The sequence below is a fragment of the Sander lucioperca genome, chromosome 1 (genome assembly GCF_008315115.2).
Source record: "Sander lucioperca isolate FBNREF2018 chromosome 1, SLUC_FBN_1.2, whole genome shotgun sequence".
Classification (NCBI taxonomy): domain Eukaryota; kingdom Metazoa; phylum Chordata; class Actinopteri; order Perciformes; family Percidae; genus Sander; species Sander lucioperca.
The window spans coordinates 25,398,233-25,414,259 of record NC_050173.1 but is presented as its reverse complement, the minus strand read 5'-3'; the positions used below and the strand labels follow the sequence as shown (position 1 = coordinate 25,414,259).

General features: G+C 37.5%; 3 protein-coding genes across 6 annotated transcripts in view; 1 reads left to right on the top strand and 2 right to left on the bottom strand.

The window, feature by feature from the left end:
- Positions 1 to 207: 207 nt before the first annotated feature.
- On the bottom strand, positions 208 to 9,516 carry LOC116052259 (probable E3 SUMO-protein ligase RNF212). 3 transcript variants are annotated; one of them, XM_031302793.2, is made up of 13 exons: positions 9,392 to 9,516; positions 7,002 to 7,118; positions 6,213 to 6,274; positions 6,003 to 6,077; positions 5,766 to 5,822; positions 5,490 to 5,548; positions 5,315 to 5,374; positions 4,192 to 4,256; positions 3,392 to 3,452; positions 2,271 to 2,313; positions 2,034 to 2,088; positions 1,017 to 1,086; positions 208 to 585 (listed from the first exon to the last, which is right to left on the bottom strand). In XM_031302793.2, the coding sequence occupies exons 2-13, from the start codon at positions 7,108 to 7,110 to the stop codon at positions 456 to 458; spliced, it is 846 nt and encodes a 281-aa protein (XP_031158653.1). In that variant the 5' UTR covers positions 7,111 to 7,118; positions 9,392 to 9,516; the 3' UTR covers positions 208 to 455. The 3 variants fall into 3 exon arrangements, with proteins under 3 accessions (XP_031158653.1, XP_035857038.1, XP_031158654.1); XM_036001145.1 differs by having other exon boundaries at positions 9,403 to 9,516; XM_031302794.2 differs by lacking the exon at positions 9,392 to 9,516 and adding an exon at positions 7,364 to 7,477.
- Positions 9,517 to 9,810: 294 nt separating this feature from the next.
- On the bottom strand, positions 9,811 to 14,191 carry si:ch211-255i20.3 (transmembrane emp24 domain-containing protein 11). 2 transcript variants are annotated; one of them, XR_004105552.2, is made up of 6 exons: positions 13,720 to 14,191; positions 13,128 to 13,219; positions 10,899 to 11,024; positions 10,564 to 10,710; positions 10,113 to 10,340; positions 9,811 to 9,919 (listed from the first exon to the last, which is right to left on the bottom strand). XR_004105552.2 is itself a non-coding variant. In XM_031302795.2 (5 exons), the coding sequence occupies exons 1-5, from the start codon at positions 13,847 to 13,849 to the stop codon at positions 10,191 to 10,193; spliced, it is 645 nt and encodes a 214-aa protein (XP_031158655.1). In that variant the 5' UTR covers positions 13,850 to 14,191; the 3' UTR covers positions 9,811 to 10,190. The 2 variants fall into 2 exon arrangements, 1 of the variants encoding a protein (XP_031158655.1); XM_031302795.2 differs by having other exon boundaries at positions 9,811 to 10,340.
- The window catches only part of maea (macrophage erythroblast attacher, E3 ubiquitin ligase), a 97,171-nt gene continuing 94,864 nt past the window's right edge, over positions 13,721 to 16,027 (top strand). Inside the window, exon 1 of the mRNA XM_031302790.2 lies at positions 13,721 to 13,810. The gene's annotated coding sequence lies outside the window, so the exon portion shown is untranslated. The remainder of the gene's footprint in view (positions 13,811 to 16,027) is intronic.

The window sequence follows — 16,027 nt, the reverse complement described above, 5'->3', positions numbered from 1 at the left end:
TGCAGCAGAGTGAGCATGACTTCAGATTGTGCCTTCGGCGAGAGGCTTGTAAGCTCTGTAAGTTGAGGCATGTAGGTCTCTCTGCTGGATTAGTGTAAGTAGTTCACTTTCAAAACAACACGGCTAAACAACTCTAACTCTAGTAGATAACCTCAAATGCGACCAAATATACTGTGCACTATATTTCATTTAAAAGCAACCAGACTTGTGTCATCATTTCAACCCTTTAATTCATTGTGAGACAATTCAACAACACAGAAAGAGTTTAGTCATCAATGTACAGTACAATACAAGCCAAATAAATTTCATCTGTGAATCCGGGGTCGTTAAAACACATTACACAAACTCTTTGGTGACTCATTTTAGGTTGTGAGAGACATAAATACCTCTATATACACGTCAGTGGCCAGGTGTATTTCCTCTAAAGGCTTCATGTCAGTTTATGTGTGTGTTTGTTAAGGAGGAGGGCAAACCAGGGAGGCCATGGAGTGTCTGAAGGAGGAGAGAGGTTTGAAGATGGGAGACTTCCATCCAGAACTCTGGTCGTATGAAATATCTGGGGTCACTGGAGATCCTTGAAAACGACTGGAAGAGGAGAGAAGAGTTTATTTACACTTTGTGTTGTGTTGTATTTACTTTCTTTTGTTATTGTCATGAAATACCATTAAATTACCAAAGCAACACTGCGTTAGTCTGTCTCTAAATACTTTCCAATGTCCCCAGCTTTTTTTATCTTTAAAATAATCATTTCTTAAAAAGGTTAAGTCATTTCCTAAAACTAGCAAATGTCACTCAAATAGGAGTAAATAGTGTATTTGTTGGGGACAATTCTCAGCCGAAGATTTGGTGTGCTCGTGAGTAGTGTGATGTATGTATACATTCAATCAGTCAGACAAGTTGCTCATAGTGTCAACGTGAAGTTGAAATAGCTTAGCTTGTATAAGTTAGGATATGTAAAATAAGGACTCTGCATTATTTTGATTTTATCATGCCATTTAATGAATGAAATGAGTCACCTGACTGTGGCAGAGCGTGCAGAATGGTTCGCCAACATGTTTTGATTGGACGACCTGTGAGGGATGGTGCCTAAACATAACACCAGAGAGAACCAACGTTAATTCGTAAAACAGATATTATGGCTCATAATGATTTTTAAAATGCCTGAGATATTTCTGGGTCATTATAGGCTTATGTGTCTCTTCTTCCATAACATGCTGCAAGTTTAGTTTGGAAAATCCTCCAGGAAGACAAGATAAATGGGGGAAAACATCTTCCAATTGTCACACACAAACGTAGATGTTGCTACCCAACAAGGCAAAACATCTACAGCATGTACACAACCCTCTGCTACAGAAAGCTTTATAATAAATGGCACATGCCATTTGTGGTAATAACAACACATTTAATTGTCTGTGCCCAATGTATCTGCTGCTCTTTAAATATTATGATTTCCTTCAATGCAATATTTACTAAACCAAACGCTCACACAGATTTAGTAAGGATCTACACAATCCTAATAACATTTGAAGGCTGTCACCTCATTTAGCTTCCACAATGGAGGTCAAATCCTTTAAGGGATTAAAGTACATAATCAAAGAGAAGGAGCTCAATAGACGTAATCCTAAACATAACAACAGCCAACATCTGTATCAGTTTAATCACTGTAGGTGGTCAACTGTGGAGTCCATAACCACCAAACAAGTTTGCAAGATGATTTTGTCAGATGATTATAGTGTCTGTGTCAATGTGACATCTTGTTTATAAATATGCAACTTTAGATGCATACCTTTGGCAGAGAGACTTAATTGTGTTACATCCTAGGTAACGTGTCATTTCTTAAAGCGCCTTTAGTGCCTTGCTTGTATACATATTAGGCGTCAAACCACTGAACGTGATTTTACGGGTATAATGTCCTAACAGAGCAGCCACCAAAGTAGATCCAAGGTTATGAGCTAAATTTGACAAGGACAACAGCTCTTCCTACAGTGAGTACCAAAAGCAAAATTTGATGATAGGCACAGCAAAGCACACACCCATCCGTCCATCTTGTGGAGGACTGATCAATGACAGTCTGGGGACAGTGTTAGGCTGAAAGACAGAGACAAATCATTATATTTAGTTTGCTTGTTTTTCAACACTTTTATTTATGTACTAAAAGTCTTGAAGTAAATGTCAAGATGCTGTATAATCTTGACAGAGTTCATAAATTACATTACACAAACTGCACAGCAGAAATGGAAGCCTACTGCAAGGAAAATAATGACACTTACTTTTCTGAACAGACTTCTTTCATCCAGGTCCATGTTTTCAGTGCTGCAAGACATGAGAGCATGCTTCATTAAGTCCTGTTGGGTTCAGTTGGCTGAGCACTGCAGTGGTGCCTGAACTTTTTTTTTAATAACAAGCCAAATGTATATATGTAGCAGCAACATTCATAGTTTTACAGACATTGCAGTAAATTATTGTGATGTAATGTAAAATAGAATGCAAGTTGATCATTTCAACATTATTACACTAGAGTGAGATCATTTCATGCTTTTACATGATTGATTTTTACCTTGCAAATTCATAAAAAAGCACATCATTTTAATAGTATTTGATTTTTTAAACTGATTTTTTTTTATTATTATTTTATGCATTCATTGGTTTTTAAGGAAAAACAATTCTATGACTAGTATTAGCTGGTTGTTTATTCAACATTATTTATCATATTTGTTTGCTTATTTATTGAAATCATCATGCATTTCTCCAAAACTTGAGAACAACTGCAAAATATCAAGGCTTCTAATGAAACTCTTTGATTTTGTGGGTCCAATTTTTTATTTTATTTAGTGACTTAAATCTAAATATTTTGAAAAGCACTCGTACATATTATTTCTATAACAACTCCTTTCAAAATCAAAACTGAATTGACCCTGCAGGCGTGGCGGTAGTACTGCAAATGGGGTTAATATCCGCTGTCTGTCATTTATTTGCTCAGTGGCAGAATCTAAAGTCTCAGTGGATGAAACAACATTAGTACTATTAAACTCAAGCAGACAATCAATCCTGTGTCAATGGTGTCTGGGCAACCCAATAGGGAATCTTGACTAAACCCAAGCAAAGCTTAGCTTATTCAGGTGTGTGTGTGTGTGTGTGTGTGTGTGTGTGTGTGTGTGTGTGTGTGTGTGTAGATAACCACAGGGCAGGGCAAAGCTGTACAGCAGCTAAAGCTAACATAAGACATAGGGGCTGAACTCAGGATATAGCTTGTTTGTACTGTGAAATACCTCCAACATTCTCTCTCTTTCGCTCTTATAGTGAGAGGTAATTAAATGCAGAGTAAAAAGAAACACAGACTGAGATGTTCAGAAATACAGTGAACAGTTAGGGAAGGAAGGACAATACTCACATATTAGTCGTTGAGGAGTGTCTTGAGAGGGACAAGGGGGAGTTATACTGCATCTGTAGGACTGACACCAAGAAACACAACATTAACAGCCACCATACTCTATTAATGATAATGAGACATTAGTGATCATGCAGGGAATGTAGGAAAAAACCTGGTTTAGTGATATGACCACCAAGACGGTTTTTTTTTTTCAGCCACTAGCCAATCCTGCTTGGCTGTGCATCTTCTTACTACATGTAGTATAGAGCTTTGTAAAACAGGCGTAATGCAAGAAGTAATAGTCTTGATTGGTCCGCCTTAAAAACAATAAAAATTCTTAATGTTGAATCCTAATTTATACAATTTTGGGGATGTCATCTATTTTTATTTTTTTATTACTAGTATTTGTTTGTGAGTCTGGTCTCAAAATGTTTTTTTAACTTTTATCTCAAACTTGTCTGTTTCTAGTCCCCCAGTTTTTTCCCCCAGTTTTTTTCTTTGGTTGAAGTCATAATCCCAATTTTAGTAAACAATGCAGAATTTGCGCAAATTCACAACCAAAAATAATGTATAAAGTGATTGAAGTTATATCACATTTGACTCTTACAATGAACAACAGTGAAACAACCATGAATAATACTTAATGGGAACTGCTATCAGAACATGGTCCTGACTCTAACTCAAGCCCATCTGATCTGGTCAGATTTGGGACTTGTCGACTTGGACTTGACTTGTCTTGGTCTCGGACTTAAGTGGTCTTGCCTACAGCCCTGATTTGAGTAGAGCACATGATGACCTACAATTATGATGCTATTGTTTACCTGATTTATGTCCATGTGGAGTATGGGAACTGTGGCTCATCTGAGGCCCTGATGAAACTTTGGCACTGAGTGAGAACAGTAATAAACAATGTTAATAAATCAATCAATTGTTGATTTGAGTCCTAGAATAAGAGAATGGGTGAGAACTCTTCTCCCCATTAAGCCAGACAAACAATCTTTAATAAGAAGTTAGGTCAGAGTTTTTTCTTACAGTATTTCTACCTTTAGTTTGTTTATTACAGAACATTTAAAAAGGACTTGCAGTACTCATGAATGATAAGTGAATGATGTAGAGCTCTATGTGGATAATCTAAATATTATCTAACACTGTAGGCTGTAATATTTGCTGAAATTATTATTCAGATACATATTAATGTTTAAACCAGAACTTAAACATAAAAAATATACGTCTTCGGTCTATAAAAGAAAAAGAATAAACCTGTCCCTTTAAACTAATTCAGTGTTGGTCGTGGTTGTAACTTTCCAGGAGTAGATGTGGCAGGAGTGACACCTAGTGAGAGGTGAGGAACAACAGCCAGCTGGTTGTAAATAACTTTATATGCTAAGCTGCTGCCAAACTCAAAGAGGCCATTTAATTCCAAACCATTACAAGTTTTACTTTAGATTTTGTCTAATTTTAGTCTTTTATTTCATGAGCATTATGATCACTGATGCATGCAGTATGACATTTGATAATCATGTGCACATGAAGGATGCTGAAAAGATTGTCTACAGAATGAGAAATTAAAATTAAACATCAGCCAAATGCTTTGGAAAATGAAAGATATTTTTTTTAGAATAGACCAGTTTGTGGAACGTTTAAAGACTGGCTAATGACACAGCATAGTGGCTGTTAAAGTAGGAAAACTTGCCAGCTACAAATCAAAGTTACAAGTATTAACAAAATGATTGCCCAAGAAACATTTTGAATATAGTTATATTTCTTAAAAAGGTATCAAATCTTGGAGAATGATAAAATTGTAACACATGAGCAATACTACAGATGTTTTTTTTTTTGGATGAGTTACTCATCTTTTAATATCCCATTATCAGAACTTCAGCATGTATGTAATATGATTATTCTTAATAAGCATATAATACGTATCTACTCTCTGTGCTGTACCTCTGATGCTGAAAAGAGTTTTCCAGCTTAGTGATGTAGGCACTCTGTTCATTCAGCTTCCTTTAAAAGGAAAACATTAAAATATAAAGAAAGGCACCAAACTTTTCATAAACTGCAGTTTAAAAAATATGTATGAAAATGCATTAACTTATTATAAACTTATGGTTTAACTTACTTTGCCATCTGCTGCATTTCTTGCTTCATCTTGACTAACACATCTTCTAGTTTCTCATTCTGTAATTAATAAAATGGTTGGTAATTAACTAGTACAGTAGTAGTGTTAATATCTATTTTAGTAGACAAATAGAACAGGAAACAAATTAAATTTTACTTTCAACATGGTTGGGGGGGGGGGTTCAAAAAATGTATGCCACCCAGGTTTTCCGCACACACACACACACACACACACACACACACACACACACACACACACACACACACACTCTCACACCCTTTGCTGGTAGTAGGTCAACAGTCTCTTTTGATGTCTTGCCTGGAACATTAGAACCTGACAAAAAGGAAGAAAGTATAAGTCATCAGTAATGTAAAGTCTATATAAAAACACGTATTGTATATACTGTATAACTCAAACCATCATGAACTGTCTGAGACAGACCCTAATCCTGAACTGATATGAACAGTTAACAAGACTGTTTTTAATATTTTGTGGGATAGAAAATGACCAAACTTTGCTGATTTCCGTGAAGTGTTTGGTTGCCACAACATTGATGTCGGAGAACAGGGCCTTCACCTCTGAGCTGCTCTGAAACAAAGACATTTCACATGTCTGTAATGACAGTAGGACTGTGAAATGATATTAGTCTGTTGTGATGTTATCCCATGCAGACAGCCCCACAGCCACCCGAGGATGCCATTAAATGAGAAGAATGATGCTTACTTTGTCAGTGAGAGGTGATACTTGGCATTTGGTGTTGCATATTAAACACTGACCTGGTTTGCCTAAAAGAAAAGTTTCAATTATATATGGAAAAAATGCATTATCGTTCGAGGCTCATACTGAATAGAGGATGTGTAGACTCTAAATCCAATACAGGAACTGAACAAAATTAGGGTTTCAAATTGCTGGCACCTGACAACCAAAATTAATTACAGTAAGTGTAACCCCCGAAAGAGAGAGCAAATTAAAATCAAACTCTTGAGCGTCTGACTGAGATTAGACCTTGTGAATATGATTAGAGGCTCCCAAAGTGGGACCAAGGGACTTCCAGGAGAGTACTCTCCTGTATGTATCCCATATCCAATGTTTAATGGTGTAATTTTACTCTGGAGTATATGAGGAGAAGCATACACTAACAGAGCATGACTTGAGAGATTTCACTCCCTCTGCTGTTACATAAAAATGGACAATAACAACATCAAAGTGTGACGAATAAATACTGTCAAAATTGTCTTAAGGGAAAGTCTGTTTACTGGGAGACTCGTTTGTGTCTTAGGCATGGAAAAGTTTAGTTTTAAGCTCCTGGCTTGAGTAGCCACACCCTGATGTAAAACTGAGTCATCAGCGCTGCGATACCCCTTAAAGTCCAACAGATGTCCCTGTTTAATCACTTTCACCTGTCTGGTACAACTGAAGTAAAAGATATGGCGCTGAACTGTTAAACATTAGCTAGCTATCCAAACATAACTTTACACAACAGTGATTGATTAGTATCATAAACCTGTCTACCTTTCTGATAACAGATACTACAGATGATATGGCCACAGGTTGTGACAGCTAGTTTTCTTTCAGCACTGGGGGAGAGGAAGCAGGAGTTGCAACAGATCCAGTAAGCCATTTGAAGACCTGCAAGAAGATAAGGTTGGGTTTAGGTTAAGCTAACTGACTTTGCTAATTCGTTGTTGCTAGGGGTTAGCTAGTTTGTTGACTAGCTAGCTAACTGTTAAGCGTTAACGAATTTGGTTAAGTGGTATTAACTAGCTACACATTCATTGAGTGCTTTAGACCCATTTCTGTATACATGTATAACACCGCTAACCCCTTCTTACAGTTAGTTAACGTTAATGTTATATGTAGATGTTTTACGTTACCTAGGATATCCCGAGGCAAGTGAAGCTAAATGCTAACGTATGGCTAGCTAGCTTAAATAACGGATGTGTTGGAGCCTAACTTAGGTCTGATTGAACTTAGGGCAAGTACATCTCGCTGCAGTCTGCGGGAAGGCGGGGCTTGACATCAATCCCCGCCCACATCCAAGTCAGTCTTTTTTTTTTTATTTACGTCATTCCCCATACGCTCTAACGGACCAAGACCGTTCTCTTAATACATCCATGACCAAGACAGCCTGGTAGAATTTTTTTACTATGAAGAAAATTATTTGTATAGGTTTTTTATTTTGAATCTTTTAATTTTATTTGAAAATTTTATATCTATAAATGTAAATGATCTGAAAGAAAACCGAATAGGCTAGTCACCAATTTAAAAATGACATGAAATTATATTTTAAAACCTTAAAAAAGGACTGACAAATAAGAAAGCCATCCGGACTCTGAACATTTACAATGCCTTACAACCTCTTTAATGTAAATTTAATGCGCCCCTTTTTCGTGTATGTATGTATGCATTTAATGTTTTCAATGTGTTTATGGATCTGTACTTGAATAATAAAGTTTTTTGAAGACAAAAAAAAAAAAAAAAAAGACAGCCTGGTAGCGAAGCTGATAGATCCTCTTGATTCACATTAGATAGAAACTGATGATGTAGGCTAAACAAACGATATTTCATGCAACAGTGAAGTTTTCATGTAGTTACTACTGATTTCTGATTTTGAAATGATATCCAAATTTGAAAAATGGGTCATTTTAAACCTTGTTAATATTGATGACAATGTGTTCAAACGGAAAACGAGCCATATTTCATTTAATTTAGCCCTCAAAAGTATAATGGTGTGTTGTTTCGTTATGGACTTTCATATTAACAGCAAGAATTCAGTCACAACCAAATGTACAAAGGGGCGATTTTGCTTTAACAATTAACAGGTGAACCAGAAGCATACAGGTAAAACTCGAAAAATTAGAATATTGTGCAAAAGTTCATTTATTTCAGTAATTCAACTTAAAAGGTAAAACTAATTATATAGACTTATTACATGCAAAGCGAGATATTTCAAGCCTGTATTTGTTATCATTTTGATGACTATGGCTTACAGTTTATGAAAACCCTCAGAAAATTTGAATATTGTGAAAAGGTTCAATATTTTAGGCTCAAAATGTCCCACTCTAATCAGCTAATTAATCCAAAACACCTGCAAAGGGTTCCTGAGTCTTTAAATGGTCTATCTGTTTCAGTAGAATTCACAATCATGCGAGATGCTCCTCGAATATTACCTGCACAGTAACACACCTAATCTAAGTATTTCAAAAGGTCGAACACACATACAGATGTTTAGATACAGTAAAATCGCTACGTGATTACCGTTATATCCGAGGGTTGAAGTTGCATTTTAACGGGGCAGTGCAAGTTGCGGCTGTGGTTTAGCTGAAGCTAACGCAGCCTGAGCTTTCACGTTACAATATAAAAGGTGTTGACCGTTGACTTAGCTAGCAGTTCATTTACATGTCTACGAGCATGTTAGCAAACTACACCAAAAGACAAATACTGAGGAATATTGATAGAAAGCAGGGGAAACTAGTAGGCTACTTCCATACTTTTTAGCATTGGCTAATTAGCAACCTGCCTTCCATCAGATGTAGCTTCCGAGCTAGCTAGCAGCTAGCCCCAGAAGCTCATGAAAACAAGGCTTTCACCGGATGCATGAAATGTCGTTTGTGTTTAGCTTACATCAGTTTCTGTCATCTAATGTGAAACAAGAGGATATGAGGTTTGCTACCGTCTTGGTCCGTTCGAGCCATAGACTGTATGGTTCGAGCGTATGGGGAGACGACGTAGGTAAAAAAAAAAAATGACTGACTTGGATGGGCTTGATGTCAAGCCCCGCTTCCCGCAGACTGCAGCGAGATGCTCCTCACTTAGGGCGCTGAACTCAGCGGCAAGCGCAGCGCAACAAATATGGTACAGCTGCTCTTTTAATTTATTTGAATTAATTAAAAACTACTTACTGTAACGTTACCAAACTACAGGCATTGTCTGTTGAAAAAAATATCAGAAGTAACTGCCAGCCTAGCTAACGTCATAATAAATGTCCCCCTTATATTTAACGTTACCAGCACCTAACGACTTCAGTGTTTTATCGCTAATGTTAACGTTACCTATGAACTAACGTTAGCTAATTACATATATCCATAAGATACAAGACTGCTAACTATCGTTAGCTAGATGATGCATTAAAACGTCTAATACAACTTTTTCAGTAAGTAAGGTAAAATATTTGAACATGAGGTAAGTCAGGTCAGGGAAATATTGACTAAACAATGCTCGTTTTATAATACTTTTGTTACTTTCCTTTAGTGTCCTGTGTTGTGTGTTCAGTCCTGATAAACATTGTGTACATTTGCTTATAATGGGGGCCAAACAGTTATACAGATATCAATTTATTTTAACAGAAGCATAAACAGGTGTGGGAATATGAGCCCAATTCAAGATTACAATCCAACCTTATGCAATAGCCTTCTGTTTTAAGGGCAACAGAGTGGAAGAATAGAAAGAGAAAAAGGAAAAGAATTTTAAAAAGAAAGAAAAACCTCTAGAAATATTGTAGTTTTGGCAAGATTATCTATCTTGTACACTAACAACATTATAAAAGCAGTGTTGGTGGATTTTTATTTAACTGTCTCACATCCTCTGTAATCCATAATTATTCTAGTCATAAATTGTTTTTAAAAGTATATATTTGGACAGGTATGGGCAGGACATGCTATAAGGTCATCAGGCTTAAAGTTGACAGGTCAGAGTTTATCATCAGACCAGCTTCTTGGCGATGAAGAAGTCTTTGAGTCGTTTCATCTGCCAGAAACCAACTGACAGCAGAATGAAGGTCTGCACAACAGCCCACCATAGCACTTTACTGTTGGTGTCCTCCCCGATCTGACGAAACACTTCCTCTTTCTCCTGAATGAAAGGAAGGAATGTAAAACATGGAGAAGAGACACATGAAATATTGTTGCTTTTCAGAAAAATAACTTACAATTAGTAACATTAGTAGAGTATGCAGTATTTATTTATTTAAGTTCATGCTGAATGATAATCTTCATCCCTCATACTGTCGATTTAGCAAATTCCACACTGCTTCTACCCTTTCCACTGAGGACAGGACAGTAAAATACTTATTTACCCTCTGGTACTCCTGCTGCCTGATGATGTACATCATCTGATCAATGAGGTGGCTGAGGCTGTTCTCCAGAGTCTCCATGTTGTCTTTGGTCTTGTCGGTTTTGGGATTAATCGAGTGCTCTCCCACCTGAACGTCCAAATGTAGCTTCTGTGCAGCACGAATGAGGAAATGTTATTTTTTTTATTTTTATTTTTTACAAATGTGTGATAAGTCTGCACACAATTCACAGACGTGACAGAGTGTTCAATATAATATTGTAAAACTGTACGTGTTGCTGCATTTCCCCCCTCTTCTTCATCTAAAATGAATTTTCTGTTTGTGTCCATAGGTCTCACCAGCTTCTCTCCAGCAAAGACAGCAAACCTTGTGGAGTTGGTTTGGAAGCAAAGGTAGTGCTGACCAGAGGCGTGAGCTGTGAAGGTGAATTTACTAAATTTACCGTAGCGTTTGGACATCAGAACCTAGAGAGCAGGAAAGACACTGTTCGTTAACATTTCCTCATCTATGGGTCAACAAAATTGAGAGGAGGCTTCGTTTCTTTTGGTTCTTTTTTGTCGGTTGAATGCTGAGGAAGAGGAAGTGATGGGTTAGTATGTCAATCAGGTATAGATGGTAGATTCTCTCATTGATGTCCATTCATGTCCATTAGCATTGCAAATATTTCCAAAAAGTTGAATTTAAAATGAAACTGAAGGATTTTTTTCTTCATATTGGGACCATATGAGTGTGCAAAAAGCAGTTGTGGAAACAAGTAACTAAGTACATTCACTCAAGTTACTTAAGTGCAGTTGTGAGGTTCTTGTACTTTGCTTGAGTATTTTCATTTTGTGCTACTTTATACTTCTACTCCACTACATTTCAGAGGGAAATTATTATTATTTATTTTCAGATCAAGGTTTTACAAACAAATATAGGCTCTATGATAATATGATGCTGTGTTCTAGATTTAACTACCCAAAAGTATATAAAGCATTTAAAATTAGCTCCACCTCAACCAGCTATAACATTAAAGTACTGTTTATATGTTAATGCATCAATAATAATAGTCCAGTAATATGTAAGTGATAATGTAGAGCGAGGCGGTCATTACAGCAAATACAACCCCGAAAGGGTGATGCAGGACGCGGAGGGATCACGGCTACTTACCAAATAAATCAGCCCTTCAGGCTGATGCAAGACCCCTCCGCCTGCATCACCCTGTCGGGGTTGTAGTCACTACAATGACCGCCTCGCTCTACATTATCCCGCTTATTACACGGCTACTTCCCAAGTAAAAATAAAAAAGTTAATATAAGGCGGGATGAGGTGGGGTGCTGCCCAGCTATCGCTAGCTAGGCGGACAAATTCCTTCAACCAGGTGCTGTTTCAATCACTGCGGGTTGACACAACCTAAGGCGTTATTAAGTGAGCTAGCGGGCTATTAAGGCTGCTCTCGTGGTCGTTATAATTCACATTAAACTGAACATTTCCGTTGATGGTGAAGTGAGGTGAATGGGACTTTCTTCGGGAATGTTTATGTTGACGTTTCTGTCCTCATTCATCTCGTTTCCTTATTGCCCAGCCGATCCAGTTGACACACCTGTAAACACGATGTTGCAATGTAACTAATTAACGTTATTGTCCCAACGGCTGAAGTTACTGTGTAGCGGTCATAGACTGTATTTAAAATCTAGCACCAGATCTGCTGCCTGGAGGACAGGATCTTGCTCCACTTTTTGCCACAGCTAATAAATTACCCGAACTTCTTTCAGAGGATTGATGGCTGTCCTGCAGAGTGATCAGAACTGCGTCCATGGCAATGCTCTGCTATGCATGGCAACGGTCTGTTATAAATTAAAGTGAAAGTTATAATTAGCAGACCACAGAATGCCGTCGGATTCAACCAAGCCGTGTAATAAAATAACATAACACTGAAAGGGCTGACTTTTGTACTTTATTTTTACTTTTTACCAACATTTTGAATGCAGTGCAATGCATGCAATTTTACTTGTAATTAAGTGTTTCTACAGTGTGATATCACTACTTTTACTTAAAGGGGCTGTACTCGAAATACTGAAAAAAAACAGGGTGCATGGGATTGCCTCCACAAGGCTTCCCCACAGGCCGTTCTCCAATACATACTGTTTTTTATGGCCACATGCACTAACGTGCACGTACAGCCAGACCGGTTGTCAAAACAAAGAACACAGAAACTCAGATTACAACACACTTAGAGAGTGTGACTTCATTCTGTGCTCAGGATGCCATTACTATATCTTCACATAGCACGTATTTGTTTGCTACTATATTAATGTTCTGAATGTCGACTACAGCCCCGTTAAGTAAATGATTAAAAAACTTCTTCCAGCACTGGCACTGAGGTGTGAGACTAATGTTATTGTACAGTAGCAGAAATAACAGCTTACGCTGCAGTGCTAATCTTAAGTAATACTGTGTTAAATGTCATCCTTGTTTGGGTTTGGTTTGAATGGGGAAACCAGCCAGCACATGTTTTAGTGTACCATCACACACACATGTTTGTATTATGCTGGCTTGGTGATAAACCTCTCCTGTGAGTGCAGTACCTCATGGTTTGGGTCTCTGACTGTCACAGTGACGCCGAGTTGAGGGTAGTGGGAATACGCCTTCAAATCCCAAGGCTCCAACAAGAAATAACCTGAAGGTAAGATACAGTTTGTATATCAATCCCACACAGTAGTAGTCAAGGCATTATACAGCTTGTAACATTTGAAATAAGGATTAGATTGAGCATAAAGAGGGAATAGAAATTATATTTATAATTTTATTAATTATATTTTAAATTGGGATTTACATTCAAATTAATTATATTTAAGGTATACAAAATATAGTATGTAATATACATTCATTGACAAGTTACTGTTAAAACAAATGTCAACCAAGTACACATATATATATTTGCATGGCTCTTTGTTGTTAAAGCAAGGAACAAATCAGTTTTCACCAAGACTGTACTTAATCGGCAGTTTGGAAGTCATAAATGGCCTTTGCACTCGCTGTATTAAGAGACACACTATCATGGATTTGCCTATAACATCACTGTGTGATTTAACAATCACGTGGCACTTTCCAGTGCAGTTTTCCAAATCTAATTCTACAGATTGTAAACAACAGGAATATTCCCTCTCCAGGACTCACCGGTGACCAGCATGTCTTCAGGAATCTCCTCGATGATGCATTTTTCCTCCTGCTCTCCGAGATCAAAATACATGGCTGCTGCCAACATCAGGTAACACTGCAGAAGAAAGCCAATGCCTCGCAAACCCATTTTCAGTTAACAATAAGCTATTAAATTACAATACATGTGACGTCCAAATGTTGGCCTGTAGTTCCAGTTGACGTTTTTTTGTAGATCTGCGAACGCTAGCTCAGGATTGAGGTATTTTTCATCGACTAGCCAAACACTCATGTCATATAGCGTGTATTTAAAGTGGAAGGCTATAAGGGAGGCAGTTTGAGTGTGAGAAACTCACAGGTGCTGCTTTGTGTGACGAGACATTCTGGTCATTTTATGACTGGTTAAGCTGGGAGCCAATAGCAAAGCTGCTAAGAATAGTGATTGACTGGGACTGACTACTTGCTGCAAATACAGATAATCCAACAGTGAGCTCATAATACACCAACATGGAAGTAGGAGTAGCACTCTGGCACATGCAATATGTATATATTTCATTGCTATTAAACAGAAAATATGTATTGCAGTAGACTTGTTTAACACCGCAGTAGACTTGTTTAACACCTCAGTAGACTTATTTCTATCACAGGGCCAAGTCCCTGCTCTGCATTTACTACACTAAATCCAAAGTGATAGATGTTGAACTGTGCCTTGAGGGATATATCACTAGCTATCAACAAGATGCAGGAAGTAACATATCCAAGAATGTGTTTATCCATTTTGGTTGTCCCTCTAGGCTGAGAATATGTATGAGCACACTGCTGTGGTATAGTGATTATTAGTTTATCTTGACAAATTAGACATGCACTTCTCATCTGACCTACTGACTTCATTTTTATTAGTAAAATATGGTGTTCACCTTTTAACCTAGTAACGCAGTAGTGATTACTAGTCTGTGTCTTTTACTACAGTATGAAAGAAGGTTCAAATGTCTTCAGCAATTGAGTGGAAATTGTAATCCAAACCATTACATACAATAGTTGCCATATGCTAACCCTAGATGAGGTCATTTATAAAGTAAACCCCCACACACACACAGAATAAATCCTTCTCATATTTAGCATCTGCAAAAGTTGTTATTCCTCAAAGTAAGCAAAGAATCTGTTTTTCCTTCTCCTCCCACACTTCAGTGGTTTTACAGATAGTGTGAATACTAAATCAATATGTTTAATATACCTGCCATTGAAATAATAGATTCAGTTTTAAACTGCAATGGATTTATAGCATGTCTCGCTGCAATGTATTCCAAAACAGATCTTGTAATGAATACTATCATTAATATCTGCAATTTACTGTAAACCACGACTTTAGTTTACAGCTATTCCTTTTTTTGAAACAAATTTCAATTTTTTTCCTATGGCAAGAGTATTTATCTTGTTGTTTGTTGTATATTATAAACATTATGCGGGGGGACATATATTTCCACTTTTTGACTGTATCCTGAGCATACCAAAAAAAATCCTGGAAGCCTGATTGGTTATGGCAATAAAATCCCTTGTATTGTATACACGCCACAATATATTCTCATTATATAGTAGTGTGTACTTGTTGTATACTTTACACTTACTTCTCTCAGACTTAGCTGATGGAACTACTGTTAGGGAAAGCCAGAAAAAGAATCTGCTCCTGTTTCTCCTGATTCTCTGTCTCAGTAATTTTCCTCTCCTTCGTCATTCAAAACAGAAGGAGAGCTCCCTCTTGCACCAGATGTTTAGTTGTTATTGCTGTTCAATCTGTCAACGGCAGTAAGCTTTCCATGTTGCGTGGTGGGTAAGGGGGGTGGGTTGGGGGTTGGGTGTCATAACTGATTTTACCGGTTTTATATTTACGGCAATATCATTCACTAAAAAATGTATCTGTTTCAAATTGTGTTGTCGTCATCGTGCCAAGAAACCTTTTCTGGAGAAATAGGTCACTTTACGTGTAACTGGTGTCTGTTCTGCCTATCAAATGGGATTCCTGCTTCACAGTGGTTCATGCTGCACTGACCATCACAGCATGAAGTGTGCTCTGTGAGATTTCAGTCCTCGTGAGCTAAATCAACATTTGGTGAACTGTTTTAAATAGTTGGTCAGTACATTCATCAATTTTATGACCAACACTTCATCAGGGCGAATCCTAGCCAACACCGGGGCTTGAACCCAGGTCATCCAGTTAAAAGCTTTTCTATCGTCACTCAGTTTAATCCTGCAGCCCCAGTGTTATGGCGTTTTTCCACTACATGGTACCTGCTCGACTCAGCTCGACTCTACTCGCCTTTTTTGGTTTTCC